The sequence below is a fragment of the Sorex fumeus genome, unplaced genomic scaffold (assembly GCF_029834395.1).
Source record: "Sorex fumeus unplaced genomic scaffold, SorFum_2.1 ptg000042l, whole genome shotgun sequence".
Taxonomy (NCBI): domain Eukaryota; kingdom Metazoa; phylum Chordata; class Mammalia; order Eulipotyphla; family Soricidae; genus Sorex; species Sorex fumeus.
Window position 1 is genome coordinate 6,565,240 of NW_026606099.1, and position 24,927 is coordinate 6,590,166.

At 44.2% G+C, this 24,927-nt stretch overlaps 1 protein-coding gene across 3 annotated transcripts in view; it reads left to right on the plus strand.

Moving 5' to 3' along the window:
- Window positions 1-24,927, plus strand: part of ATF1 (activating transcription factor 1) — a 60,484-nt gene that overhangs the window by 9,609 nt on the left and 25,948 nt on the right. For all 3 annotated transcript variants that reach the window (XM_056120283.1, XM_056120285.1, XM_056120284.1), the window contains one exon: window positions 24,730-24,830. In XM_056120283.1, the coding sequence (XP_055976258.1) occupies window positions 24,730-24,830 (101 nt within the window). The remainder of the gene's footprint in view (window positions 1-24,729; window positions 24,831-24,927) is intronic.

Sequence of the window (24,927 nt, forward strand, 5' to 3'; positions counted from 1 at the left end):
GGGGCTGCTCCTAGCTCTGCACTCAGGAATTCTCCTGGTCGTGTTCAGGGGACCATATGGGATGCTGGGATCGAACCCTGGTCAGCCATGTGCAAGGCAAGCGCCTTACCCGCTGTAGTACCACTCCAGCCCCAGAAACTGATTTTTAAAAATTTCAAATGGTTTGATTTATGAACTTGACTCACTTTAAGGAAAACAACTGACATTTGTTGCCGCTGGTAAGATTTGAACTTTAAAACAAAACAGTAGAATTTTGGAAATTTTTTACTCACATAGTGAACTTAATAGCTTCCTAAACTCGCAGACTTTTTTAGTTAGCAAAATTATGTTACAAGTCATACATGGGTATTCAAATTGCAAGTTAGACCAGTGCATTTATTTATTTACTTTGGTGCTCAGGATAAATTTACTTCTGGCTCTGTGTTCAGGGATTATTCCTGGTGGTACACAGGGAGTATATGAGGTTCTGAGGATGGAACCACGATTGACTGTGTACGAGGCAAGCACCTTCCCCCTGTACTCTCTCTCAACCCAAAACCAGTGCATTTTAACATTAACAGAATACACAAACTTCATATTGTACATTGCAAATCGTCAATTCAGCCATTTTCTATTAACTCCAACAGGATAATTCAAATAGAAATGTAAAACTGAAGTGTAAAATTTTCATTCATGATTTTGTTTTTGGAATTTTGAGGTTCTTATTTTTTTAAATTTTTGATGTTTGGCCTGTATCCTGTGGTGCTCAGGGTTTACTACTAACTTGGTGTGCAGGGAACACTTCTAGTGGTGTTCACAAGATCAGATGAAGTGCTGGGAGTGAACCAGGGTTTGATGTGTGAAATACAAACGCCTTATCTAACTGCCCATACTAACTCTCTGGTAGTACACACTTTCATAAAAATTATTTCTGCGGGGAGGGAGGGTGGGCGGTTGGGCCACAGTATTGCTTAGGATTTGCTTCCTGTAGTGCTTGGGTGGGGATCCATGCAGTGTCATGGATTCAGCAGGGATCAGCCACATGCAAGGCAAGGGTCTTAACTGCTGCTCTTTAGTTTTTTGGACCACACCCGGTAGTGCTTAAGGGTTATTCCTGACTCTGTACTCAGAAATCACTTCTGGTGGTGCTTGGGGACCATATGGGATGCCGGAGATCAAACTGGGGTTGGTCATGTGTTAGGCAAATTCCTTACCTGCTACATTATCACTGCAGCCCCTAAACCCCTCTTCTGTCCCTCAAGCTCTGATCAGGTTTGTTTTTTTTTTGTTTGTTTGTTTGTTTGGGGGCTACACTCAGCGATGCTCATGGGTTTCTTGCCTCAGGGTGTTGTTCAGAGGGTCATAGGAGATGCAGGGGATTGAACCTGTTTAAAGAGATAAAAACTCATATAGATGAAAGTTTTTTGTTGAGGTGCTCATAACTGTTGAATAAAAGAATTTTGAGACATTTTGTTTTTTGTTTTTTGGGTCACACCTGGTGATGCACAGGGGTTACTCCCGGCCCTGCGCTCAGGAATTACTCCTGGTGGTGCTCAGGGGACCATATGGGATGCTGGGAATCGAACCCGGGTCGGCCGCGTGCAAGGCAAACACCCTACCCGCTGTGCTGTCGCTCCAGTCCCTTGTGATTGACTTTCAATCATATAATGATCAAACACCTATCCCTCCATGAAAGCACATTTTCTACCATCAATGTTCCCAATATTCCTCCCCACCTCGTCCCACCCCTGCTTCTGTGGCAGGGATGTGGGGGTATGGGGGGTGGGAGGGATACTGGGACCCATGGTGGTGGAGAATGGGCACTGGTGGAGGGATGGGTATTTGATCATTGTGTAATTGAAACCCAAGAACAAGAATTTGTAAATCTACAACTGTACCTCATATGTCTCACTAATAAAAAATAAATAAAAGAAACTATATACAAAAAAAATTATCTGACCATATATATATATGGGGATTTGTCCTTGGATTTTCGATTCTGACCCATTGGTCAAAGAGTCCTTATTCCAGTGCCATGCTGTTTTGATCACCATAGCTTTGTAGTATAGTTTCAAATTAGGTGATCAATACTTCCTACTTTCTTATTTTTCAGTATTGATTTGGCTATTCAGGGTCCTTTATGATTCCATACAACTTTGTTACTCACTGTTCTAAGCCCTTGAAGAACATCATCTGAATTTGGATAGAGATTGCACTGATTATTTGGGGGAGGGGGCAGGCACACCCAACTGTGCTCAGGGCGGACTCACTCTTGGCTCTACACTCAGGGATCCCTCCAGGTGGTACTTGACAAGCATACAGGTTGCCAGGGATTAAATCTGGGTTGGCTATGCGCAAGACAAGTGCCCTATCTTACCCTCTATTGTACTATTGCTCCAGCCCTGATAGTAATTGCATTGAATCTATATAGTTGGTTATGTAGGATGGTCATTTTGACCAGTATTTATCCTTCCAACCCATGAGCATAGAATATTTTTCCATTTTCTAAGGTGGTCTTTTATCTGTTTTTGTTTTGTGTTTTTGAGGGGCCAGACCTGGTGGTCCTCAGGGGTTAATCAATCCTAGTTCTGTACACAGGAATTACTCCTGAGAGTACTGAGTACTTAGGGGACCATATGGGATGCCAGAGAATCAAATCTGGATTGGCCATGTGCATGGCATATGTCCTTTCCGCTGTATTGTTGCTCCAGCCCTGTTTATCTCTCTAAGTGATTTAAACTTTTCATGCTGTGTACTTGATAGTTTGGGGCATTATTTTGAATGGAATAGACTCTTTGATTGCTTTATCCTCTCTTTTTTAAAAATTATTACTATTATTCCATCTCCTCTTATATTGATTTGGACTATACATAAACCGTATCACTACTTTTTCCAGTAATTGTCCTAATTACAGCATGCCTACTTAATACAGTCTATAGTTAGTCAATACCTACCAGACCTAGCACACCTATTTCTGTTATCTTTTTTCTGACTGTAGCTGTTGTTAAAGACTTTACTTCCCCCCCCCCCCCCCCGCCCCAACTTAATTTAAACATCATGGTTTACAGAGTCTGTAATATAGTTGTTTTGGGCATTCAGGATTCTAGCACCAATCACACCACCCCTCCACCAGTGCCCCCAGTTTCCCATCAACTTTCCAGGCTTGCCCCCTTAGCAGGTACAGAAAAATTTATATTGCTTGTTACAACAAACGGTAAGTGTAAGATTATTTAAAAATAATTTTGTAAGAGACAATTTGTGAAGATTGGTATGTCTCACAGTGGTGTTATTAAAATCGTTGAGGATTTACTGAACTCTGTGTTGCTAGTTAGGCCTTCTTTGTTAATGTTCTTGGTCCTGAAATTGGGGGGCTACTTTTCCCATCTCATTTGCTGTGCTCCTGCTGGGCTGTCAGTATTTTGGAAATGTTGCTGGTCCACACATGTGGCCATGCGCTCCAGGAGCTTCGGAATCTTTAGAACCCGGACAGCTATCGGCCTGCCCCTATCTCAGGGAGGCTGCAGACTCTTTTGCCTGAAGACCACTTAGCTGTGAGTTTCCTCACTTTGGCGTCTCTTCTGAGATGAGCTGTGAAGCTGTGAAGCTGATCTGTTTAACACAGACTTTGCTTTCATCCTTTTTCACCTCAGAAAGCGTCATAATTTGAGTTAGACTTTCGCTTTCCATGCCACTGACCCTGACCCAAGCCCTGTTACCCAGGTGACTCACTGAGCGTCATTAGGAACAAGCTCCAACCACAGCTGGCCCTGGTACAAAACAAAAACCAAATCAAAAAATCATTTTATGCATTCAAAGTGATTTGTTTTTTCTCACATTTTTATCAATTTCCTTGCTCTTCCTCCTTACTAGATGTGTAGGCTCCTAGTTAGTGTTTTGGCCACACCCAGCAGTACTGCTGGTTTACTCCTGGCTCGGTGTGCTTAAGGATCACTCCTGGCGGTGCTTGGGGGCTCAGTTTGGTACAAGGCAAGCACCCTGCCCCCGGTACTCTCTCTCCAGCCCTTAGGCTCCCGTTTTTTAAAATTTATTTTGCCTTTTTTGGGGGGTCACACCCAGCGATGCTCAGGGATTACTCCTGGCGGTGCTGGGGATCAAACCCAGGTCAGCCATGGGCAAGGCAAATGCCCTTCCCGCTGTACTATCGCTCTGGCCCAGGCTCCCATTTATTTTCCTATTTGTTAAAAAATAAAGAAACCCCCACAGATCCTTCTTGATTAGGCTTGAAATTCCCATGGCTCAGTGGATTTGGCTGCTGGAGTCCATGGTAAGGGGACATGTCTGCTAATCTCTGTGGAGGTCAGATTCAGCCTAATGGAACCCCGTCTAGGTAGGGAATTTGATTAAGGAGAAGGAAACTAAGATAAGAAAACTTTTATATTCTCCCCTACAGACGATCTTCCCGAAGGACATGGGGATTCCCTGCACAGTGGAATCAGCTCGCTTCTTGCCCCAGTGCAGTGGGTGCTAGGTTGGCAGGCGCGTGGGCTCCTGGTGGGACACATACCCAGGATCGCATGTTGAGTAGAGTGGCAGCAGCGAATCAAGCCTTAGCTTGCTCTCAGAATCCATCCCTTAGAGTTTCTGGACAGATAATCGTAGCACTTCCCAAATGTAACGTGCAGGTTCCGCAGAAACAGGACCCTCATTCTTCTGTCTCAGGCCTCACCCGAGTGCTGAGTAAAACACCTGCTGTGTAAATGAGGATTTTGAGTTTGTTGGCTTGACCACAGCACAGTAAGATAACATGATTTCCATTAAAGTAATATCACTTTCTTATACCAAAAGTATGTACTTCAGGGAAAAAAAAAAATTGGGCCAGATAATTGTTGTGAGGGATTGCGTCTATGTTCTCTGTCCACTAGATGTCAGTAGCATTCGCCATTTATGACAGCCCCACTTCTCTCCAAACGCCAACTGCCCTTGGCGAGGACAGTCACTCGGACTTGAGCAGCTGCTGTCATAGAACTTCTTTTGACATCAGCCTTCTGATGGCGATGACCTCTCTGTGTTCTGGTTTATTGGGAACGGCTGTTTGAACCTCATTTTAAAAGAAGGCATATTCACTGGGTGTGTATTTACTGAAGGACAGCGGTGCTCTCTCTCTCTCTCTCTCTCTCTTTCTCTCTCTCTCTCTCTCTCTCTCTCTGCTGCCTGTGTTCAGTGGTCTCCGCTTCCCCCACCCCAGGGAGGCCGGTGGCGGTGGGCAGCCAAAGGAAGGAACGAGGACCAGGCTGGTCGGTATCAATTGCAGTTTTTCCAGCCTCCTCTCCATTCTCCTGGTTCCCTTTCTGCTTCTCTGGAGCCCCCTTCGTTCTCCTCCTTGCTCTCCGCTCATTCTCCTTCCGGCCTCTCCAGCCCACTCTTTTTTTTTTTTTTTGCTTTTTGGGTCACACCCGGCGATGCACAGGGGTTACTCCTGGCTCATGCACTCAGGAATTACTCCTAGTGGTGCTTGGGGGACTGTGTGGGGTGCTGGGAATCAAACCCGGGTTGGCCGCGTGCAAGGCAAATGCCCTCCCCGCTGTGCCATCGCTCCAGCCCCCCCCCCCCAGCCCACTCTTTTTTTTAAAATTTTTATTAGTGAAACACCATGAGGTACAGTTGTAGATTTACAATTTTTTGTGCTTGGGTTTGATTATACAGTGATCAAATACCCATCCCTCCAACAGTGCCCATTTTCCACCACCATGGATAATATCCTTCCCACCCCCATCCCCCCATCCCACCCTGCCTCTGTGGCAGGGCGATCCCTTGTGTTCTCTCTCTTCTTTTGGGTGTTGTGGTCTGCAGAAGAGCCCAGCCCACTCTTACAGCCTAGTTTGTTTAGAAATCACGTAGGGTGGGGATACAAAGGTGGGGTTGAAAATTGACAAAGAGAGGTAAGGCCATTCCTCCAGGAGATTAACTCAAGGACAAAATCTCATCTAAAGAGATTACTCCAGATTACTAGGAGATCCACTCAAGGGTGGGATTCCATCCAGGGTGTGTCGCTTTCTTCTTTCCTCAGCTAGTAATCCACTTAAATAGTTGTAGTAAATTTCTAGCAATGGCATTTTGTAGAAGCACAGTAAGAGATACATCACGCTTAAAGTTTGGTTCTTCCTGAAGACATCTTCCTGAAGATATATTCCAGACCACAGTCCTCGGGACAGGTTAGTCTTCCTAACCCCAGGAGGGTCCTTATCCAGTTACCTCTTTTGAGGCATGACAGAGTTTGCCCATGACCATGCTCTTAACTTATAGCTGAGTATTCTGGCGCTTTGGCCTTACCCGTTTTGATGCCAGGGTAGCTCATAGCTTTCCCTGGGTCCATTCAGTCCCTTGGCGGGACCCTGCTTTTGGGGCAACTAAGGGCAACTGAGGCTTAAGTCGAGAAAGCAGATGTCTAGGAGTGAATATTATTCAGAGGGCTGGAGTGATAGCAAAGCGGGTAAGGCGTTTGCCTTGAGCGCGGCTGAACTGGGTTTGATTCCTCTGCCCTTCTCGGAGAACCCGGCAAGCTACTAAGAGTATCGCCTGCACGGCAAAGCCTGGTAAGCTACCCGTGACATATTCGATATGCCAGAAACAGTAACAACAAGTCTCACAATTTGTTGTGAGGTGTTGCTGGTACCCGCTTGAGCAAATCAATGAACAACGGGAGGACAGTGCAGCTAATTCTAAGTTACAAAAGCATAATATTAACTGTCTTCCTGTGTCCATAGAAAAAGGACATTGCTTTAAAGTAATCTATGCAAAAGATGGGGGAAAGCAATATTTTACTTACAAGTTCAGCGTCCTTAGAAGGATCTGACCATAATGGAGTACCCTGCAGCTGTCAGGAGAGATGAAGTCATGAACTTTGCTTATAAATGGATAGACATGGAGAGTATCATGCTTAGTGAAATGAATCAGAAAGAGAGGGACAGACCTAGAAGGACTGCACTCACGTGTGGAGTATAAAACAACATAACATGAGGCTGACACCTAAGGATAGTAGATACACGGGACAGGAAGATTGCTCCATAGCTGGAAGCCTGCCTCATGAGCAAAGGGGAGAAGGCAGCTGGAACAGAGAAGGGATCACTAAGAAAAAGATGGCTGGAGGGATCGGCCGGGATGGGAGATGTGTGCAGAAAGTAGAGAAAGGACCAAACATGATAACCTCTCGGTCTGTATTGCAAACCGTAAAGCCCAAAAGTAGAGAGAGATTACGGGGAATCATGTCTGCCATGGAGGCAGGGGGAGGATGGGAAAGGGGGGCTATACCGAGGATATTGGTGGTGGGGAATGTGCACTGGTGGAGGGATGGGTGTTTGATCATTGCGTGATTGTAACCCAAGCATGAAAGCTTGTAACTATCTTAAGGTGATTCAGTAAAATTAAAAGAAAAAAAAGGATCTGACCTTACAAGTTAACAGAATCTGATTAGGGGAAAAGGTGATTAACTGGTTGGGAGGAGAGCACAGAGAAGAGTTTACAGATAAACAGCGAGGAATGGGAGTGACTTTGAGCACTGTGGTGGGAGTAACCTGATAAACATAAGCTCCCTGTGGCAAGGGAGAAAGGACAAACCAATGTTATCTTACAACTGGGCATAGGTTGTTTTGCTTTTGGGCCATACCCGGCACTGCTAAAGGCTTACTTTTGGCCCTGTGTTCAGGCATCATTCCTTGTGGGGCGCAGGGGACCGTTTGCATTGTCAGGGACCAAACCAAGGTGGGTCACATGCAAGGCAAGTGCCCTACCCACTGCTATGTCTCTGGCTCCGAGATTTAAAAAAATACTTTTCTAGTGGGGCCTCCCAAGTGTTGCACACCGGACATATGGGCCACTCCCAGAAATTCTTGGCAAACTGGGCCAGACATTTCAATGATAGGCCCCAGCGGTGTGGGGTTGCTTGGGTCCTGCAGCGCCAGCGGCCACCAGGACTATACTTGGTTATGCTTTGGACACTGTGTTGCCAGGGATGGAACCAGCGTCAGTTAAAGCAAGGCATGTACTCTAACCTCTGTCTGTCTGTCCCTTCAGTCCTGGTATTGTTAACTTGTTTTAACTACAACTAACTACATTCTGCTGACTTTCAGCTTCCATTGCTACCTTTGAAAAATCATGGACAGGGGCTTGAGCAATAGTACAGTGGGTAAGACGTTTGCACGGTGGGTGGGGTGTTTGCCTTGCATGCAGCCGACCGAGGTTTGTTCCCCAGTCCTCCATATGGTCCCCCAAGCACTGCCAGGAGTAATTCCTGAGTGCAGAGCCAGGAGTAGCACCTAAGCATTGCCAGGTGGGACTTTAAAAAAAAGAAAAGAAAAGAAAAGAAAAAAAGTCCCAGACAGCACTGCTTATCCCAAGTGGTAGACTGCATTGCTTGAGCATTGGCCCAGCTGAGTGTTGGCAGGAGTTGCCCCTGGGCACCTAGGAAGGGAGGAAGGAATGGTGGATAGACCTGGAATTTTACCCCGCTTTATGGTAATATGACAGGTGATCCTCAGTTGCATGGTTACTTTCAGAAGCATGAGATTCCTGGTTCAGAGGGGGAAAGTTTATCACTGAGAGCACATCAGAGAGTGTGGGCGTCGTATTTCATGAAGTTGACCGTGTCTTCCAAATCTTTTGGGACAGTCCACAGTGGCTCAGGTAAATGCTGTACATGCAGTAGTTTTGCAATATTGCTGAGGGACTCCCAAACTATTGCTATTTATTTAGGTAGGGCCAGTCCTGGCCATGCTCTGTGGATTCTGTGGTTCTGGGGACTGAACCTGTGACAACAGGTGTTTGAACGATCACCTAAACCCTGGAACCCCACGCTTTTAATGATATCTTGTAGGAAATCTGTCCAGACTTTAGAATGAGGCATTGCTGTTTTCATTCTGGACTCAGACAGATCTACTCTTTGCCCTGACGGATCACTATATTGTTCACTAAATCTAATAACTGTATAAACATCCTTGAAAACTAGTCAACTAGTCATGAATAACAGCTTTCAGTGCCTCTGTTCAGAAAACATGTCCTGGAGGCCCCTGCCAGCTCCTCCTAGCCATCAGGGCCCAGGGTGCATTGCTGGTCTAGCTCTATAGTGATCTTGGGGTTTACACCCAACAATTTTCTGGGGACTATGTGTTGGACAGTGAGTGATTAAGTCAGTCACCTAAAAGTTGAACCCCTAACCCTTGTGCTATTTCTTTGGCCTGGTAATAAGTTTATTTAAACATAATTATTTTGTCATCTCTCATAATGTCAGTATCTAAAATCACCTGGATCTGTTTCTTGTGTACACTGTGTTTTTGCTTCTTGCTCATGGTACCTGATTTGATTGGTTATTTTTGTTGTTTTGGGGCCATACCCAGAAGTACTCAGGGCTTACTCCTGGCTCTACACTCAGGAATTAACTCCTAGAGGGTGTGGGGGACCGTACAGGAAGTTGAGGCTCAAACTTGGGTTGGCCTCATGCAAGGCAAGTGCTGTATTACCACTTTAGCCCTGCTGGTTTTTTTTCTTTCCTCTGCATTAATCTTGAACAAGTTCAGCCCCCAGCATCCCATATGGTCAGCCAAGCACTGACAGGAGTAATTCCTGAGTGCAGAATGAGGAGTTACCCCTTGAGCATCACTGGGTGGGACTCATAAACAAAAAACAATCTCTCCAGCCCCTTAACACTTTTTAAATTGGGGGCCAGGGGTTGGGCTCAGAACCTGTTCCTTGACTCTGTTCAGGAGTGATCCTGAGATGTATGTAGAACCAGGAATTAAATGTCAGTCAGCTGGATGCAGGGCAAGTGCCTTAATCCAAGGGTTTTCTGGCTTCTTAACGATTTTTTTAATAGATGAAAGAAAATCATAATTCTTTTGCTTTTGCCACACGTATCTTCTCTTTTCCACACATCATCATACACTTATTTCCTCCTCGCCCCTCTTTTTTGGTATGAAATTTTGCTTTTCAACCAATTCCTTTTTTTTTTTTAGTTTTATTTTTATATTGAATACCCATGAGATAGAACATTACAAAGCTGTTCATGATTAGGTTTCAGTCACAAAATGATCCAACACCCATCCCTCCACAATGTATATTTCCCATTACCAATGTCCCGTTTCCCTCCCACCATCTCCCCCACCCCCCAAACCTGCCTGCCTCCATGGCAGGCACTTTTTTTCTTTCTCTTCGTTTGTTTTCAGCCAGTTCTTTTTTTTTTTTTTTTATGTAGGTGTGCTGCTATTTATTCAGCCACTGATTAAGCTGACTGAAGCAGGCAAGAACTCCACATTTCCTTTTTTTATAATTTTAAAATTTTATTTTTATAAAATTGTTCACAGTTGTTGTTTCTTTTTTTCTGAGTTTTTATTAATTTTCTTTTTATTTATTTTCATACAGTTGTTCACAATAATGGATTACTTTCAATATTTCGACACCAGTCCCATCATCATCACACCTTCCCACCACCATTATTTTGAATTTCCCACCATCACTCAAACATGCTTAACAGGCAAATGCTAGATAATTTATTTGTATTGCCTGCTATGAATAACATAGGATGCCTCTTGGCCGAAAGGGCGGCCACATGCTCCTAGAAATCTAAAATTTTAGATAATTAAGGTCTGGAGAAATCTCTGTAGTGAGCTGCTCAGTTTTGGAGATTCTTTTGTGTGTCTCTGGATCATGGCTGTTCGTGAACACGATCATCCTGTTGTTCATCGATTGCCTTGAGCAAGCCCCAGTAACATCTCCTTCGCCCTAGCCCTGAGATTCTAAAAAGTGTCACATTCAAGGCTCTTTCAGGGTTAGGAGAATGAGACCCATCATTGTTACTGGTATTTGGCATATCGGGTATGCCACGGGGAGTTTGCCAGACTCTGCCGTGTGGGCAGGTTACATTCGGTAGCCTGCCAGGTTGTCCAAAGCAAGAAAAAGGTAATAAGACGGCATTTGCGGCCGCACACTTCTGGGAGCAGGTTTTATAGTCTCTGGGTCTTGGCTGTTGATGGGATTACACGGGCGGGGGAGGAGGGGCAGTTGGTGGGTGTGACCCCTGCCTGCTGGAAGATGGAGGATCTGGGTGGAGGATGCTCAGCCTATAAAACCCCCACTCTCGCTCTCCGGGAAGAGAACAGCACAGAGTCTCCTGCCCCCACACCTGGCTATCCTCACCGAGGCCCCTTGGAGGGGGGCGGGTTGAGTTTCCCTCCCCACCCCAAGCAGAACCCCGGCAGCCGAAGACCTCCAGAACCAGCCACCACCATGCTGAGACCACTCTCAGCACACATGAAGGTACCGGCAGAGGAACAAAGGCATGCAGGTCCGGGGGTTGAGATCTCCAAGCCTGCTTGGATCTGGGCTGAGCATCCTCCACCCAGATCCTGGTATTTGGCATATTGGGTACACCACAGAGAGTTTGCCAGACTCTGCCTTGCGGGGGGCAGTAGGAGAGATCACACCCACCAACTGTCCCTGGCGCCGTGTAATCCCATCAGCGGGCAAGACCCAGAGACCGTTGGCTGTTAATGAGCTTAAATAGTCGGGCAGAGGCAGCTTGTGGGCATGACATCTAGGGTCCCATGGGGTGGGGAGATGGGAAGGGCCAGCCCATCCCCTATCCCATGAGGCCGGGAGTTTGCCATCACTAGTCCTGAGTACCTGGGCTTTTCATTGGGTTCTGGAAGATGGCAGCCGCCGGGATTCCTAGGGGGCAGGTGGAGGGACAGTGCCTGCTCCCATCTGAGGCACCCTGGGAAATCGGCCTGGCACAAAGTCCGGAGGCATCTCTGCAGGGAGCTGCTTGGTTCCGAGATTCTTTTCTGTGTCTAATAATTGTTTACATTCAATATTTCAACACCAGTCCCACCACCATTATTTCTAATTTTCCCACCATTACCCAAGCCTGCCCCATAGGTAGATGCAAAATTATTTGGGGGGGGTCCAGAGACATCTTTGTGGCATGCTGTTCTCTTTGGAGATTTATTTGCGAGTCTCTGAATCATGGCTGTTTTGGCACCCAGAAGCAGTTCCGGAAGGGCGGGGAGATGAAGGGTGGTTGCCATCCTGTACTCCACGAAGCCTGGAGTCACTTTTTCAGTCACTGGTCCCGCATACCTGGGTTTTTCAGTAGATTCATTCTTGTGTGGCGTGCTTGGGATGAGCCTGTGAAGATTGGCTATGAGCATGGTGGCACTTGGGTTCTGGAGATTTGTGGGTGCTGTTGATTTGGGCATGCAGGGGGACACACCTGCCTCCCCGTGCCCCCCCTCTCTCCATCCCTACCAGGTGCCCCGGTGAAATCAACCTGGCATAGGTTGGGGAGACATTGCTGTGGTGTGTTGTTCTCTTTTGAGATTTGTTTGTGAGTCTCTGAGTCATAGCCGTTAAAGCACTTAAATGGCCTGATTTTGATCTCTTTGGAGATTTATTTATGGGTCTCTGAAGCAAGGCTGATAAATGAGCTTTTGTAGCTGAACCGGAAGTGGTTTGTGGGCATGACTCCCACATACCTAACTTTTGGCCTTTCAATTTCTCAGGAAGCTTGATCCCAGGTTGTTGGGGTCCAGTCCGAGGCACAGCAGCAAATTTGGGGTATCAGGAAGCCAGAAGACACCACAGGCTGCTGATGTACCCACCCACAGGTACAGGCTGACCTGCTGGGCGGCACTATACCCCCTCAGCCAATTCTTAAATAATAAACAGGGACCTAGAATATGGCTCCGTGGCTTAAAGTCTTCTAGGACATCCATGAGGCCGTGAACCTAAACCCTACTACTGCCACATGCACCAGGTGAATCCCGACAGCTTCACTGTCTGATCCCAGGTGCGAGGTGTGGGGGGAAACTAACAGATGCTATAATAAAAGGCATATATATGTATCGAAATGGCAAGTTAAATTTTTTTTGCTCCGAAATAGCCTTTTTCTTTTTTCTTCTTTAAGTTGAATCACCATGAGATACACAGTTACCAAGTTGTTCATGATTGGGTTTCAGTCATACAGTCTTCAAGGCCAGTCTCTTCACTAGTGTACATTTCCCACCAACTACACACCCCACCCCCACCCCCCGGACTCAGGCCATTCCTGCTGATAGGATTCTGTGCTTGAGTCTGGCAGTGTACTGCACTCCTGCTCAGCTCTGTTGGTGCTGGGGCCAGGGGCCACACAGAGCTTTCTGAGTGGAGCTTGGGCCTTCATGCATCCGCTGCATGAACCCTCCTTTGAATCATCTCTTTACCCTGCTGTCTTCTGTTTTATTTTGAGGCCCTAACATAGCACCTGACATGTACAGAGCATTGCGTTTTATTGTTCTTTATTCCAGTCTTTTTTTTATTTTGCTTTTTGGGTCACACCCGGTGGTGCACAGGGGTTACTCCTGGCTCATGCACTCGGGAATTACTCCTGGTGGTGCTCAGGGGACCATGTGGGATGCTGGGAATTGAACCTGGGTCAGCCGCATGCAAGGCAGACGCCCTACCTGCTGTGCTATTGCTTCAGCCCCTTCATTCCAGTCTTACTGTTCTCTTAGTGCTGATACTCAAAAGGTAATATTGCCTAGATTTACCCATATCACATTCCTCTGTGTGTGTGTGTGAGTGAGTGTATGTGTAAGATGTATGCATGTATGTGCAAATAACCTACCCATTGTACTACCACTCAGGCCACAAAAGGTGACTCTTTCCAGAAACATAATAAATCATTGTATATAGGAGATGATAGGGATTTCATATTCTCTCTTGAGCATATTGAACATGAGTTCTTCACTTCAGTTGTTTATATTATATTAGCGTTAATATTGATTCCTTAGGGATCATTTGAATTTTATGAGCCTTAGGAAAAGTGAATTTAAAGGTTAGTCCAGCAAAGGTTTAGCAATAGGGGAAATTTAAACCATAAAATTGCAGATGAGGGCCTAGAGCGATGACACAGTGGGTAGGGCGTTTACCTTGCACACGGCCGACCCGGGTTCGATTCTCAGCATCCCATATGGCCCACCAAGCATCGCCAGGAGAGTGATTCCTGAGTGCAGCCAGGAGTAATCCCTGAGCATCGCTGGGTGTGACCAACACAGAATGTCCTGGAGCACATGGCCTCATTTGTGGCTGCGCAACCTCTTATACTGTGGCCCACTGATACCAAAAGTAGCATACATTTGTTTGGTTTAACATACATGCTTGTGATCTCTTATATAAGGGCTTAATGGCTCCAGGATGAAATATAACAGTCTTCACATACTTTCCTCTTATGATGGTGCGAAGGTGCACAGTGGTGGGATTGGTGTTTGAATATTACCTATAATGAACTATTGTGAACAACTTTATAAAAAAAAGTATATTAAAAAATAAAGAGGGATTTTGGGGTGATGGGAAGGGGTTTGAACCACACCTGCAGGTGCTCAGGGATCACTCCTGGCAGTGCTCAGGGTACCAGCCGTATGCAGTTCTAGGCCTATACGATCTCTCCCACCTCTAATGAGATATTTCATTACTATGCTGCTCTCCAACTCTTTCAACCCAGTGTTTACAGTCTTTCATCCCCTCATTAGGTATTTAAGGGGAGGACTAATTTTTGCACAGTCATCCGTTTAAGAGGAATTTTGGACTCATTTACCCCCACAGCGTAAGAAGAAATCATGGGGTGTTAACCCTGCATCTCCTCATTTAACTAGAGCAGCTTCGAAGGAACCATTTTCTATTTTCTATTTCTTCTAGCATAATTAAGATCCTGCAGTGCTGGGGATCGCCAGGGCAACCCTAGTGGTGCTCAGATGCCACGTGGTACTGGGATTTGAACTTGGTTCACATGACCACTCAGCCATCTCCCTCACCCTTTCTTTCCTTTAAAAATTAAAGTGTTTTTCTCCCTTTCCTTTTTATTGTTGCAGTGACGGGGGTTATGCAAAGCTAGTGGTGTTGGTACACATGCTTGCTAGGGGCCACACACTTCAGTTGCTACATTCATAGTATGCTGCACTGGAGATAGCAGGTTTTGTGGTACAGTGTGAGAGATCTCAAACGGTGGAGCTGCTGGATTGTACTCGAATGGGAGGTGGTGCCTGGGGTCAAACTCTTGCTTTCCTGTGTATAATAAGGCAGACACTCTGCCACTGAGCTATACATATTAACAGGTCTTTTCTCACTTTTCCGTTTGGTTTTGGTTTTGGCTCTCACCTGGCAGCACTCAAGACCTACTCTGGGCTCTGTTCAGGGATCAATCCTGATGGGGCTTGGGGGGCCATAGAGGGTGCTGGGGATCAGATCCAGGTTGGCTCTGTGAGGCCAGCACCCTACATGCTGTATCCTCTCTTCAGCCCTTCGCTTTCTGACTCTTGATTGCTTCAGAATAACATTCTGTTGCTCTGACTATAACATGTCTGCTTGTGCCCTCTTTCCGTATACCTTCAGAGAATCAGTTATCCTTCAGACTTTAGCTTCATAGCACCATTTCTTGCTCCCACATAAAGTACTTTTTACTGTTACAACTTCTAGTTCTTGTAATTAGCAGTATAATTAACCCCTACTTTAGTCTCCAGGCCAGAGAAAATATTTAGCGTTTGGATGAGAGATAATGGGTAAATATAGTAAACCCCAAAATGTTTTTCGCTCTTAAGAACTCAGCTGTCGTTTATGCATGGCTACACTATGTCTTTTATAATCGAATGTTTATTTGTTCTTAGATGTCATTAAGAGGGTCTGCACCGGTGACAACTGTACCTCTTCCCCGAGAGCAAGTACAGGTTCTGGGGGTCATCCAGACAGCTCAGTCTTCTGTAATTCACCCATCACACGTGCAAGCGATACAGAAATCCAAAGACTTAGTGGTTGAGAGAGGACACTTTTATATCCTGACTCTTCAGACATTGAAGTTGCTTGTTGTTATATTTTATTTGAGAAAGGGGCTCAATGGGCAGTGCCTAGGGGCTACTTCTGACTCTGTACTTAGGGGTCACTCCTGATGGTGCTCAGAGGACTGTATGCAATTGAGTTGGCCACATGAAAGGCAAGTGTCATCCCCTGTACTAGCTCTCTGATCCCTGTAGTTTCGATACTTAGAAAATGAAAATAATAAAGTTTTCTTAGAAAGTAGAGTGAAATCAATAGAAAAGAAAGAATTTCTTCTTTCATGTATGTACGACCCAGTGGAAATAGAAGACAGTTTTGGTGGGGAGTTACTGCTTAGAATTTATTTATTTTCATTTTTATTTTTTGTTTTTTTTTTTTTTTTTGATCACACCCAGTGATGCACAGGGGTTACTCCTGGTTCTGCACTCAGGAATTACTCCTGGCGATGCTCGGGACCATATGGGATGCTGGGAATCGAACCCAGGTTGGCCGCGTGCAAAGCAAACGTGCTATCACTCCAACCCCACTGCTTAGAATTTAAGGAAATAAAAGATTTAAGGGAAAAAAACCTCTATTATTCTAGTGTTATCCTTTGCTAAAAAGAGAATTCTGAAGCAGGGATAATTATGTGAACATCTCTGCAAAGTTAAGAAAGTACCTGCCTTATGGAGGTCAACCGAAAAAGTGTTTTCTTATGTGGATTTAGTGTTTATTTCTTTTGGGGGGAAGGGGAATCATACCTGGTGGTGTTCAGGGATTACTCTTGGCTCTGCACTCAAATTACTCCTGGGGTTGCTCTGGGGACCATATAAGATGCTGGAAATTGAACCCAGGTCAGTTGAGTACAAGGCAAACGCCCTACTTGCTGTACTATTGCTCTGGCCCCAAGTTCATATTTTATTTCTTTCTGCTTTGTAACATCTGACAGCTGTGGAAAGGGAATCATCATCCTGGGTTTCTTTTCTTTCTGCTTTTTCTCCCCATTTACTAATTTGTTTTTTGGGCCACACCCAGCAGTGCTCAGTGCTTACTCCTGACTCTGAGCTCAGGGATCATTTCCGGTGGGGTGCAGGGGACCATATAGGTTCTGGGTATCAAATCCAGGTTGGCCACATACACGGCAGGCATCTTACTCTCTAACCCCATTTCTAATTTTTAGAATCATCTGTACTGGGAGGAAAGCTGTATACACTTGAATTTATAGTATCTGGAAGTGTGGTCAGCCCCAGAGTTGTATCCTTATGTGACTTTCCTATGTGAAAGATGGCTGCTGCTTGGATTTTAAAGATTTTTTTAAAAAATAGGGGCTGGAGATTAGTACCAGGAATTTTGCTCCATGGCTTGGAGGCCAGCCACACATGCTAGGGGAAAAGGCAGCTCAGAGAGAGAAGGGAGCACCAAATAAAGGGTGTTGGGAGGATCCTCCCAGGATGGGAGATGCATGCTGAAAGTAGAGTATAAACCAAACATGATTGCCACTCAATGCCTCTTTTGCAAACCACGACACCCAAAAGGAGAGAGAGAACAGAGGGGAATGCCCTGCCACAGAGGCAGGGTGGGAAGGGGTAGATGGGGGGTGGGAGGGATACTGGGATCCATGGTGGTGGGAAATGGCACTGGTGGAGGCATGGGTATTTGATCATTGTATAATTGAACCCAAGCACAAAATATGTAAGTCTACAACTGTACCTCGTGGTGTCTCACTAATAAAAAATTTTTTTAAAAAATAGGGGCTGGAACAATAGTACAGTGGGTAGGGGTTTGCTCTGCAAACGGCTGACCCAGGTTCAGTCTCCAGCATTGCATATGGTTTCCCGAGCACTGCCAGGAGTAATTTCTGAGTACAGAGCTAGGAGTAGCCCCTGAGCATCTCCAAGTGTGAGCCAAAAGTCCAGAAAATAAAAAAGCATGTATATACAACATGATTATATACAATATATATAATCATGTATATACTATATATAATTATATATATTATACATAGCACTGTCACTGTCCTCCCCTTGGTCATCGATTTGCTCGAGCGGGCACCAGTAACGTCTCCATTGTGAGACTTGTTGTTACTGTTTTTGGCATATCGAATACGCCATGGGGAGCTTCCCAGGCTCTGCTGTGCGGGCAGGACACTCTCAGTTGCTTGCCGGGTTTTCCGAGAAGGGTGGAGGAATCAAACCCGGGTCGGCCGCATGCAAGGCAAACACCCTACCCACTATTATACATATATACATATTATATATACGTTGTGTGTGTGTGTGTATGTGGGCTACACTGGCAGTGTTGGCAGTGCTTCCTGTAACAGGGCCACAACTGCAGACACTGCCAGGGATCAAAGTTAGATCCTCTCGTGTGCTAGGCTGACCTCCGCTACTAGAATATTTTTTTCCAAGAGGTGTCAATTTAATGTAAAATGTGGATGAGGACTTGCATAAAAGGTAAAAGGTAAAGGCCCTCCCGTTGATCGTCGATTTGCTCGAGCGGGCCCAGTAACGTCTCCATTGGAGACTTTGTTGTTACTGTGTCTGGCATATCCAATACTCTCGGTAGCTTGCCGGGCTCTCCGAGAGGGGCAGAGGAATCGAACTCGGGTCGGCCATGTTGGCCGCTTGTAAGGCGAACACCCTACCCGCTGTGCTATCGCTCCAGCATACTAGCACTTAATCAAAAAATATTTTTAAAATTTAGTATAATCAATAAATAGGCCATCTGTAAAACCATTTTGTTTCCGTATTTTCCCCTTCCCTTTGTTGTTGTGATCACCGGGAGTCGTGCACTTGGTTGCGGTGCTCATACATGCTTGTGTGCAGCCCACTGGCAATCGCACATGTGGTGCTGGGATCCCCAGGGAGTACGTTGTTCAAGTGGGGCAGTGCCAGAGACCAGACTCCTGAGTTGCAAGGCGCTGTTTCTCGGTTGTTTCTCCGCTGAGCTCTGCCCTGCCTCCAGACCCTTCTTTTCCCCACTTTTGACAGCCCCAGCCTCGTACTTGTTTTTGCAAGAGATTTTAAAATATAAAGCAGACACCTTTGATGAAACCTAAATCTGAATTAAGTGAAGGCGGTTATAGCAACTAAGAAAGAGAATTGATTTGTTACATCATTTCTTGAATCCTGTTTGGATTATTTACTTACTTTTATTTGATTTTGGGTCCACACCAAATCTGGTGCCGGGGATTGAACCTGGATCAGCTGCATGCAGGGCCTTACCCAGTGTCTTCTCTCTCCAGTCCCTGGGTTGTTTTATTTTTAAAAATAAAACTTTAGACAAATGTTGGGAAATTTAGACATTCTTAAACTAGAAAATAACTTGTTTTCTCTACTGTGAGGGGTTATGACTTAAAACTTGCGCATGGCTATTGATTTGACGTGGTTTTCAAGGGATAATTAATAGTAGTTAATATAAATGTTTATTATGTACTGATACATGTATATTTATCAACTCGTTAAGTTGTGAAGTGAAATAAAACCGTGAGGAAAATATTGATTGCATATCTCCCTTGTCAGTAGAGTACTTTATTTAACCTAATGGTCTGATTTGCTTCACCTTTTCACACCTGACAGTTTATCAGTTGTTTTTCCTCAGTTCACTGTCTGCTAGTTTTCCAAGGACATCTCATTCATTTAGCAACCTTCCTGCCTCCTGGTGGCTTGTTTTTAAAACTCCCTAAACGCTTCTCCCTTCCTATTTACTGTTAGTTTTCCTGGGCTCTATCCTTGGTTGTCTTGTCTGCATCAATTCCCTTAGTGAGCTCAACTCATCTTGGTGCTTTAAGGATGCTCTGAAGAACTGTGGACCCCTGGATTTATATGTTTAGCCTAGACCTCTTCCCTGCCTCACAGAGTCATAATTTTGTCATTCTCTCCAGTGTCATTATGTAAAATCAGTTGGATATCTAATCATATCTCAATGCCAACATGTTTCAGAATCTAAAAGAGATGGCATAAATGATATATTTGAAAAACCTTCGAGAAATATGTTTCAGGACAGAACAGGGTAATTATTAGAGTTTGTTCTTTTTTTTTTTCCCTTTATTGTATTTTATTTTTTTTTAAAGTTGTAGCTTTACAATTTTTTGTGCTTTGGTTTCAATTATACAATGATCAGATACCCATCCCTCCACCAGTGCCCATTTTCCACCACCATGGATAATATCCCTCCCACCCCCATCCCCCCATCCCCCCTGTCTCTGTGGCAGGGCAATCCCCTGTGTTCTCTCTCTCCTTTTGGGTGTTGTGGTCTGCAAAAGAGGCATTGAGTGGCAAACATGTTCAGTCCATAGTCTACTTTCGACATGCATCTCCCCTCCTGGGAGGATCCTCCAAACATCCTTTATTTGGTGCTCCCTTCTCTATCTGAACTGCCCTTTCCTCTAGGATACCCGGCTGGCCTCTAAGTTATGGAGTAATCCTCCTGGTGCTGATCTCAGCTATTCTTGGGTATTAATCTCTTACTTTGTTACTTTATATCCCCCAGATGAATGCAATCTTTCTATGTCTATCCCTCTCTTTCTGACTCATTTCGCTTAGCATGATACTTTCCATGTTTTACCACTTGTATGTAAATTTCATGACTTCATCTTTTCTAAGAGCTACATAGTACTCCATTGTGTAGATGTACCAAAGTTTCTTTAACCAGTCATCTGTTTTTGGGCACTCAGGTTTCTTCCAGTTTCTGGCTATTGTAAAGAGTGCTGCAATGAACAAACAAGTGCAGATGTCACTTCGACTATACATTTTTGCCTCTCTGGGATATTTTCCCAGGAGTGGTATTGCTGGGTCAAATGGGAGCTCAATTTCTAATTTTTTGAGAATCGTCCATACTGTTTTCCAGAAGGGCTGAACCAGTGGACATTCCCACCAACAGTGAAGGAGTGTCCCTTTCTCGCCACATCCACGCCAGCAACGGTTGCTTTTGTTCTTTTGAATGTGGGCTAGTCTCTGAGGTGTGAGATGGTATCTCATTGTTGTTTTGATCTGCATCTCCCTGATGATTAATGATGTAGAGCATTTTCTCATGTGCTTTTTTGCCATTCGGATTTCTTCTTTGAGAAAGTTTCTGTTCATTTCATTGCCCCATTTTTGGATGGGGTTGGATGTTTTCTTCTTGTGGAGTTTAACCAGTATTTTGTATATCCTGGATATCAACCCCTTGTCAGATGTGTATTCGGCGAATATCCTTTCCCATTCTGTAGACTGTCTTTGTATTTTGGTCACTGTTTCTTTGGAGGTGCAGAAGCTTCTTAGTTTAAGATAGTCCCATTTATCTATCTCTGTTTTCACTTGCTCGGCCAGTGGCGTGGCATCTTTGAAGATACCATTAGCTTCAATGTCATGGAGGGTTTTGCCAACTTTATCTTCAATGTACCTTATGGTTTCTGGTCTGATGTTGAGGTCTTTAATCCATTTTGATCTTACTTTTGTACATGGTGTTAGGCAGAGTTCTGAGCCTATTTTTTTGCATGTAGCCGTCCAGTGATGCCAACACAATTTATTAAAGAGGCTTTCCTTACTCCACTTCACATTACTTGCACCTTTATCAAAGATTAGATGAGCATATGATTGAGGAGAGATGTCAGTGTATTCAACCCTGTTCCATTGGTCTGCAGTTCTGCCTTTGTTCCAGTACCATGCTGTTTTAATTATTACTGCTTTGTAGTACAGTTTGAAGTTCGGGAGGTTGATTCCTCCCATTTTCTTTTTCCCAAGAATTGCTTTAGCTATTCGTGGGGGCTTATTGTTCCATATAAATTTCAGGAGTGTTTGCTCCATTTCTTTGAAGAATGTCATGGGTATCCTTATAGGGATTGCATTGAATTTATACAATGCTTTTGGTAGTATTGCCATTTTGACAATGTTAAGTCTCCCGACCCATGAGCAGGGGATATCTTTCCATTTCCTCATGTCCTCTTTTATTTCCTGAAGTAGCGTTTTGTAGTTTTCTTTGTACAGGTCCTTTACTTCCTTAGTTAAGCTGATTCCTAGGTACTTGATTTTCTGGGGCACAATTGTGAACGGGATTGTTTTTTTCATGTTGCTTTCTTCTCTCTCACTGTTTGCGTATAGGAAAGCCATGGACTTTTGGGTATTGATTTTATAACCTGCAACTTTACTATACGAGTCTATTGTTTCTAGGAGTTTTTTGGTGGAAGTTATTGGGTTCTCTAAGTAGAGTATCATATCATCTGCGAATAGTGAGAGCTTGATTTCTTCCTTTCCTACCTGAATGCCCTTAATATCTTTTTCCTGCCTAATCGCTATTGCAAGTACTTCCAGTACTATATTGAACAACAGTGGAGAGAGTGGGCATCCCTGTCTCGTCCCTGATCTTAGAGGGAAGGCTCTCAGTTTTTCCCCATTGAGGATGATGCTTGCTGTAGGCTTGTGGTAGATGGCTTTAATTATGTTGAGGAAGGTCCCCTCTATCCCCATTTTGGCTAGGGTTTTCATCATAAAGGGGTGCTGGATCTTATCAAATGCTTTCTCTGCATCTATTGATATGATCATATGCTTTTTATCTTTTCTTTTGTTGATATGGTGGATTATGTTGATTGATTTCCGAATGTTAAACCATCCTTGCATCCCTGGGATGAATCCTACTTGGTCATGGTGTATGATCTTTTTGATGAGTAGTTGGATTCTATTTGCTAGTAGTTTGTTGAGGATCTTTGCATCTGTGTTCATCAGGGATATCGGCCTGTAATTCTCTTTCTTTGTGGTATCTCTGTCTGCTTTTGGTATCAGTGTGATATTTGCTTCGTAGAAACTGTTCGGAAGTGTTTTTGATATTTCAATTTCGTGGAAAAGCTTAAAGAGCATCGGGAGTAAGTCCTCTTTAAAGATTTGGAAGAATTCACTAGTGAATCCATCCGGGCCAGGACTTTTGTGCTTGGGGAGACTTTTTATTACCATTTCAATTTCCTTGATGGTGATAGGTCTGTTCAGGTATTCCAGGTCTTCTTGGTTCAGCCTTGGGAGTCTGTAGGAGTCTAGGAATTTATCCATTTCCTCGAGGTTTTGATGTTCCGTGGCATAAAGCTTCTCAAAGTACTCCCTGAGGATCCTCTGAATTTCTGTGGTTTCTGTTGTAATGACCCCCTTTTCATTTCTGATTCGGCTTATTAGGGTTTTCTCTCTCCCTTTCTTTGTGAGTTTTGCTAGAGGCTTATCGATCTTGTTAATTTTCTCGAAGAACCAGCTTTTGGTTTCATTGATCTTTCGGATTGTTTTTTGGGTTTCCATCTCGTTAATCTCTGCTCTGAGTTTTATTATTTCCTTTCTCCTGTTCGGGTTGTGCTCCTTTTTTTGGTCCTTCTCCAAGCTCTTAAGCTGTGAGGTTAGGTTACTTATGTGTGCTCGCTCCTCCTTCCTGAGGAATGCTTGTAGAGCTATAAACTTTCCTCTTAACACAGCCTTTGCTGTGTCCCATAAGTTTTGGTAATTCGTGTTCTCATTTTCATTCGTTTCTAGGAATCTTTTGATTTCCTCTTTGATTTCCTGTCTAATCCACTCGTTGTTCAATAGTGCACTGTTTAATTTCCAGGTGTTTGATTTAGTTTTCTGTTTTTGTGTGTGATTTACTTCTAATTTCAGCGCATTATGGTCTGAGAAGATTGTTGATACAATCTCTACCTTCTTAATTTTATGGAGGCATGTTTTGTGGCTCAGCATGTGGTCTATCTTGGAGAATGTTCCATGTACGCTTGAGAAGAATGTGTATTCAGCTTTTTGTGGATGAAGTGTCCTGTATATATCTACTAAGTCCCTTTCTTCCATTGTTTCCCTCAAATGAAGTATGTCCTTGCTAAGCTTGAGTCTGGTTGATCTATGAAGAGGTGACAAAGCAGTGTTGAAGTCTCCCACTAGTATTGTGTTGCTATTGATGTCTTTTTCCAAATCTATGAGTAGTTGTTTTAAGTACTTTGCTGGTCTCTCATTAGGTGCATATACATTTATTATTGTAAGTTCTTCCTGTTGTACAGATCCTTTGATCAATAAGAAATGGCCTTCACTGTCTCTTATGGCCTTCCTCACTCTGAAATCGATGTGGTCTGATATAAGGATGGCTACCCCAGCTTTTTTATGGGAGCTGTTTGCCTGTAGGATTGTTTTCCAGCCTTTGACTCTGAGTCTGTGTTTGCTTTGACTATTGAGATGCGTTTCTTGCAGGCAACAGAATGTTGGGTTCAATTTTCTAATCCATCCTGCCACTCTATGTCTTTTAATTGGTGCGTTTAGCCCATTGACATTGAGAGAGATTATTGTTATGGGATTTTGTCCCATTGTTCTGTTAAAATTTGGTGTATTTGAGGGGCCTTTCTTGCCTTAAAGTAGCCCATTTAGTTGTTCTTGTAACCATGGTTTTGAGTCTATGAAGTTCCTGAGCTGTTGTTTGTCTGTGAAACTGTGTGTTGTTCCTTCTATTATGAATGAGAGTCTTGCTGGGAAAAGTATTTTTGGGGAGGCATTTATTTCATTGAGTTTTTTTACTATGTCCCACCACTGTTTTCGGGCCATGAGGGTTTCATCAGAAAAATCAGCTGTGAATTTTAGAGTTTGTTCTTCATGATTATAATGAAGTAGTATGTATTCCCCCAGAGAGCAAGCCCTAAATAAAAGAAGAGAGCCTCTTTGAGGAATAGGCTGGCTTTTTTTTTCTTTTCATTTTTTCCCAAGGTGCCAGGGATAGAACTCAGAACCTCACATAGACAAAAGAAGTGCTCTCTTGCTGAACTGTGTCACATTGGCTCTAGTTCTGAGCTTGTCCCCCCCCCCCACTTTCCAACCCCTTTTAAAAAAAAAGATCCTTTTTTGCCTTTCTTGTAGACCTCAGATACAATGACAAATCAGGTAGCAAGAGATCATTTTTCCAAAAAGAAACAGCTGAATTTAATGATTTCCTACTTGCATTGTTCAAAAGAGTAAAGCCAGTTCTGGTTTTCAGGCATCATCTTTATCAGAAAGTGAGGAATCTCAGGACTCATCTGACAGTATTGGCTCCTCCCAGAAAGCCCACGGAATCCTAGCACGACGCCCATCTTACAGGTGAGTACGTGTGTCACTTCCAGAAAGCTCAAACCGTGCTGTGCAAAGAGTATAGTGTAAATTGGGAAGCGCAGTTTGCATGTTGGAGAGAAAGATT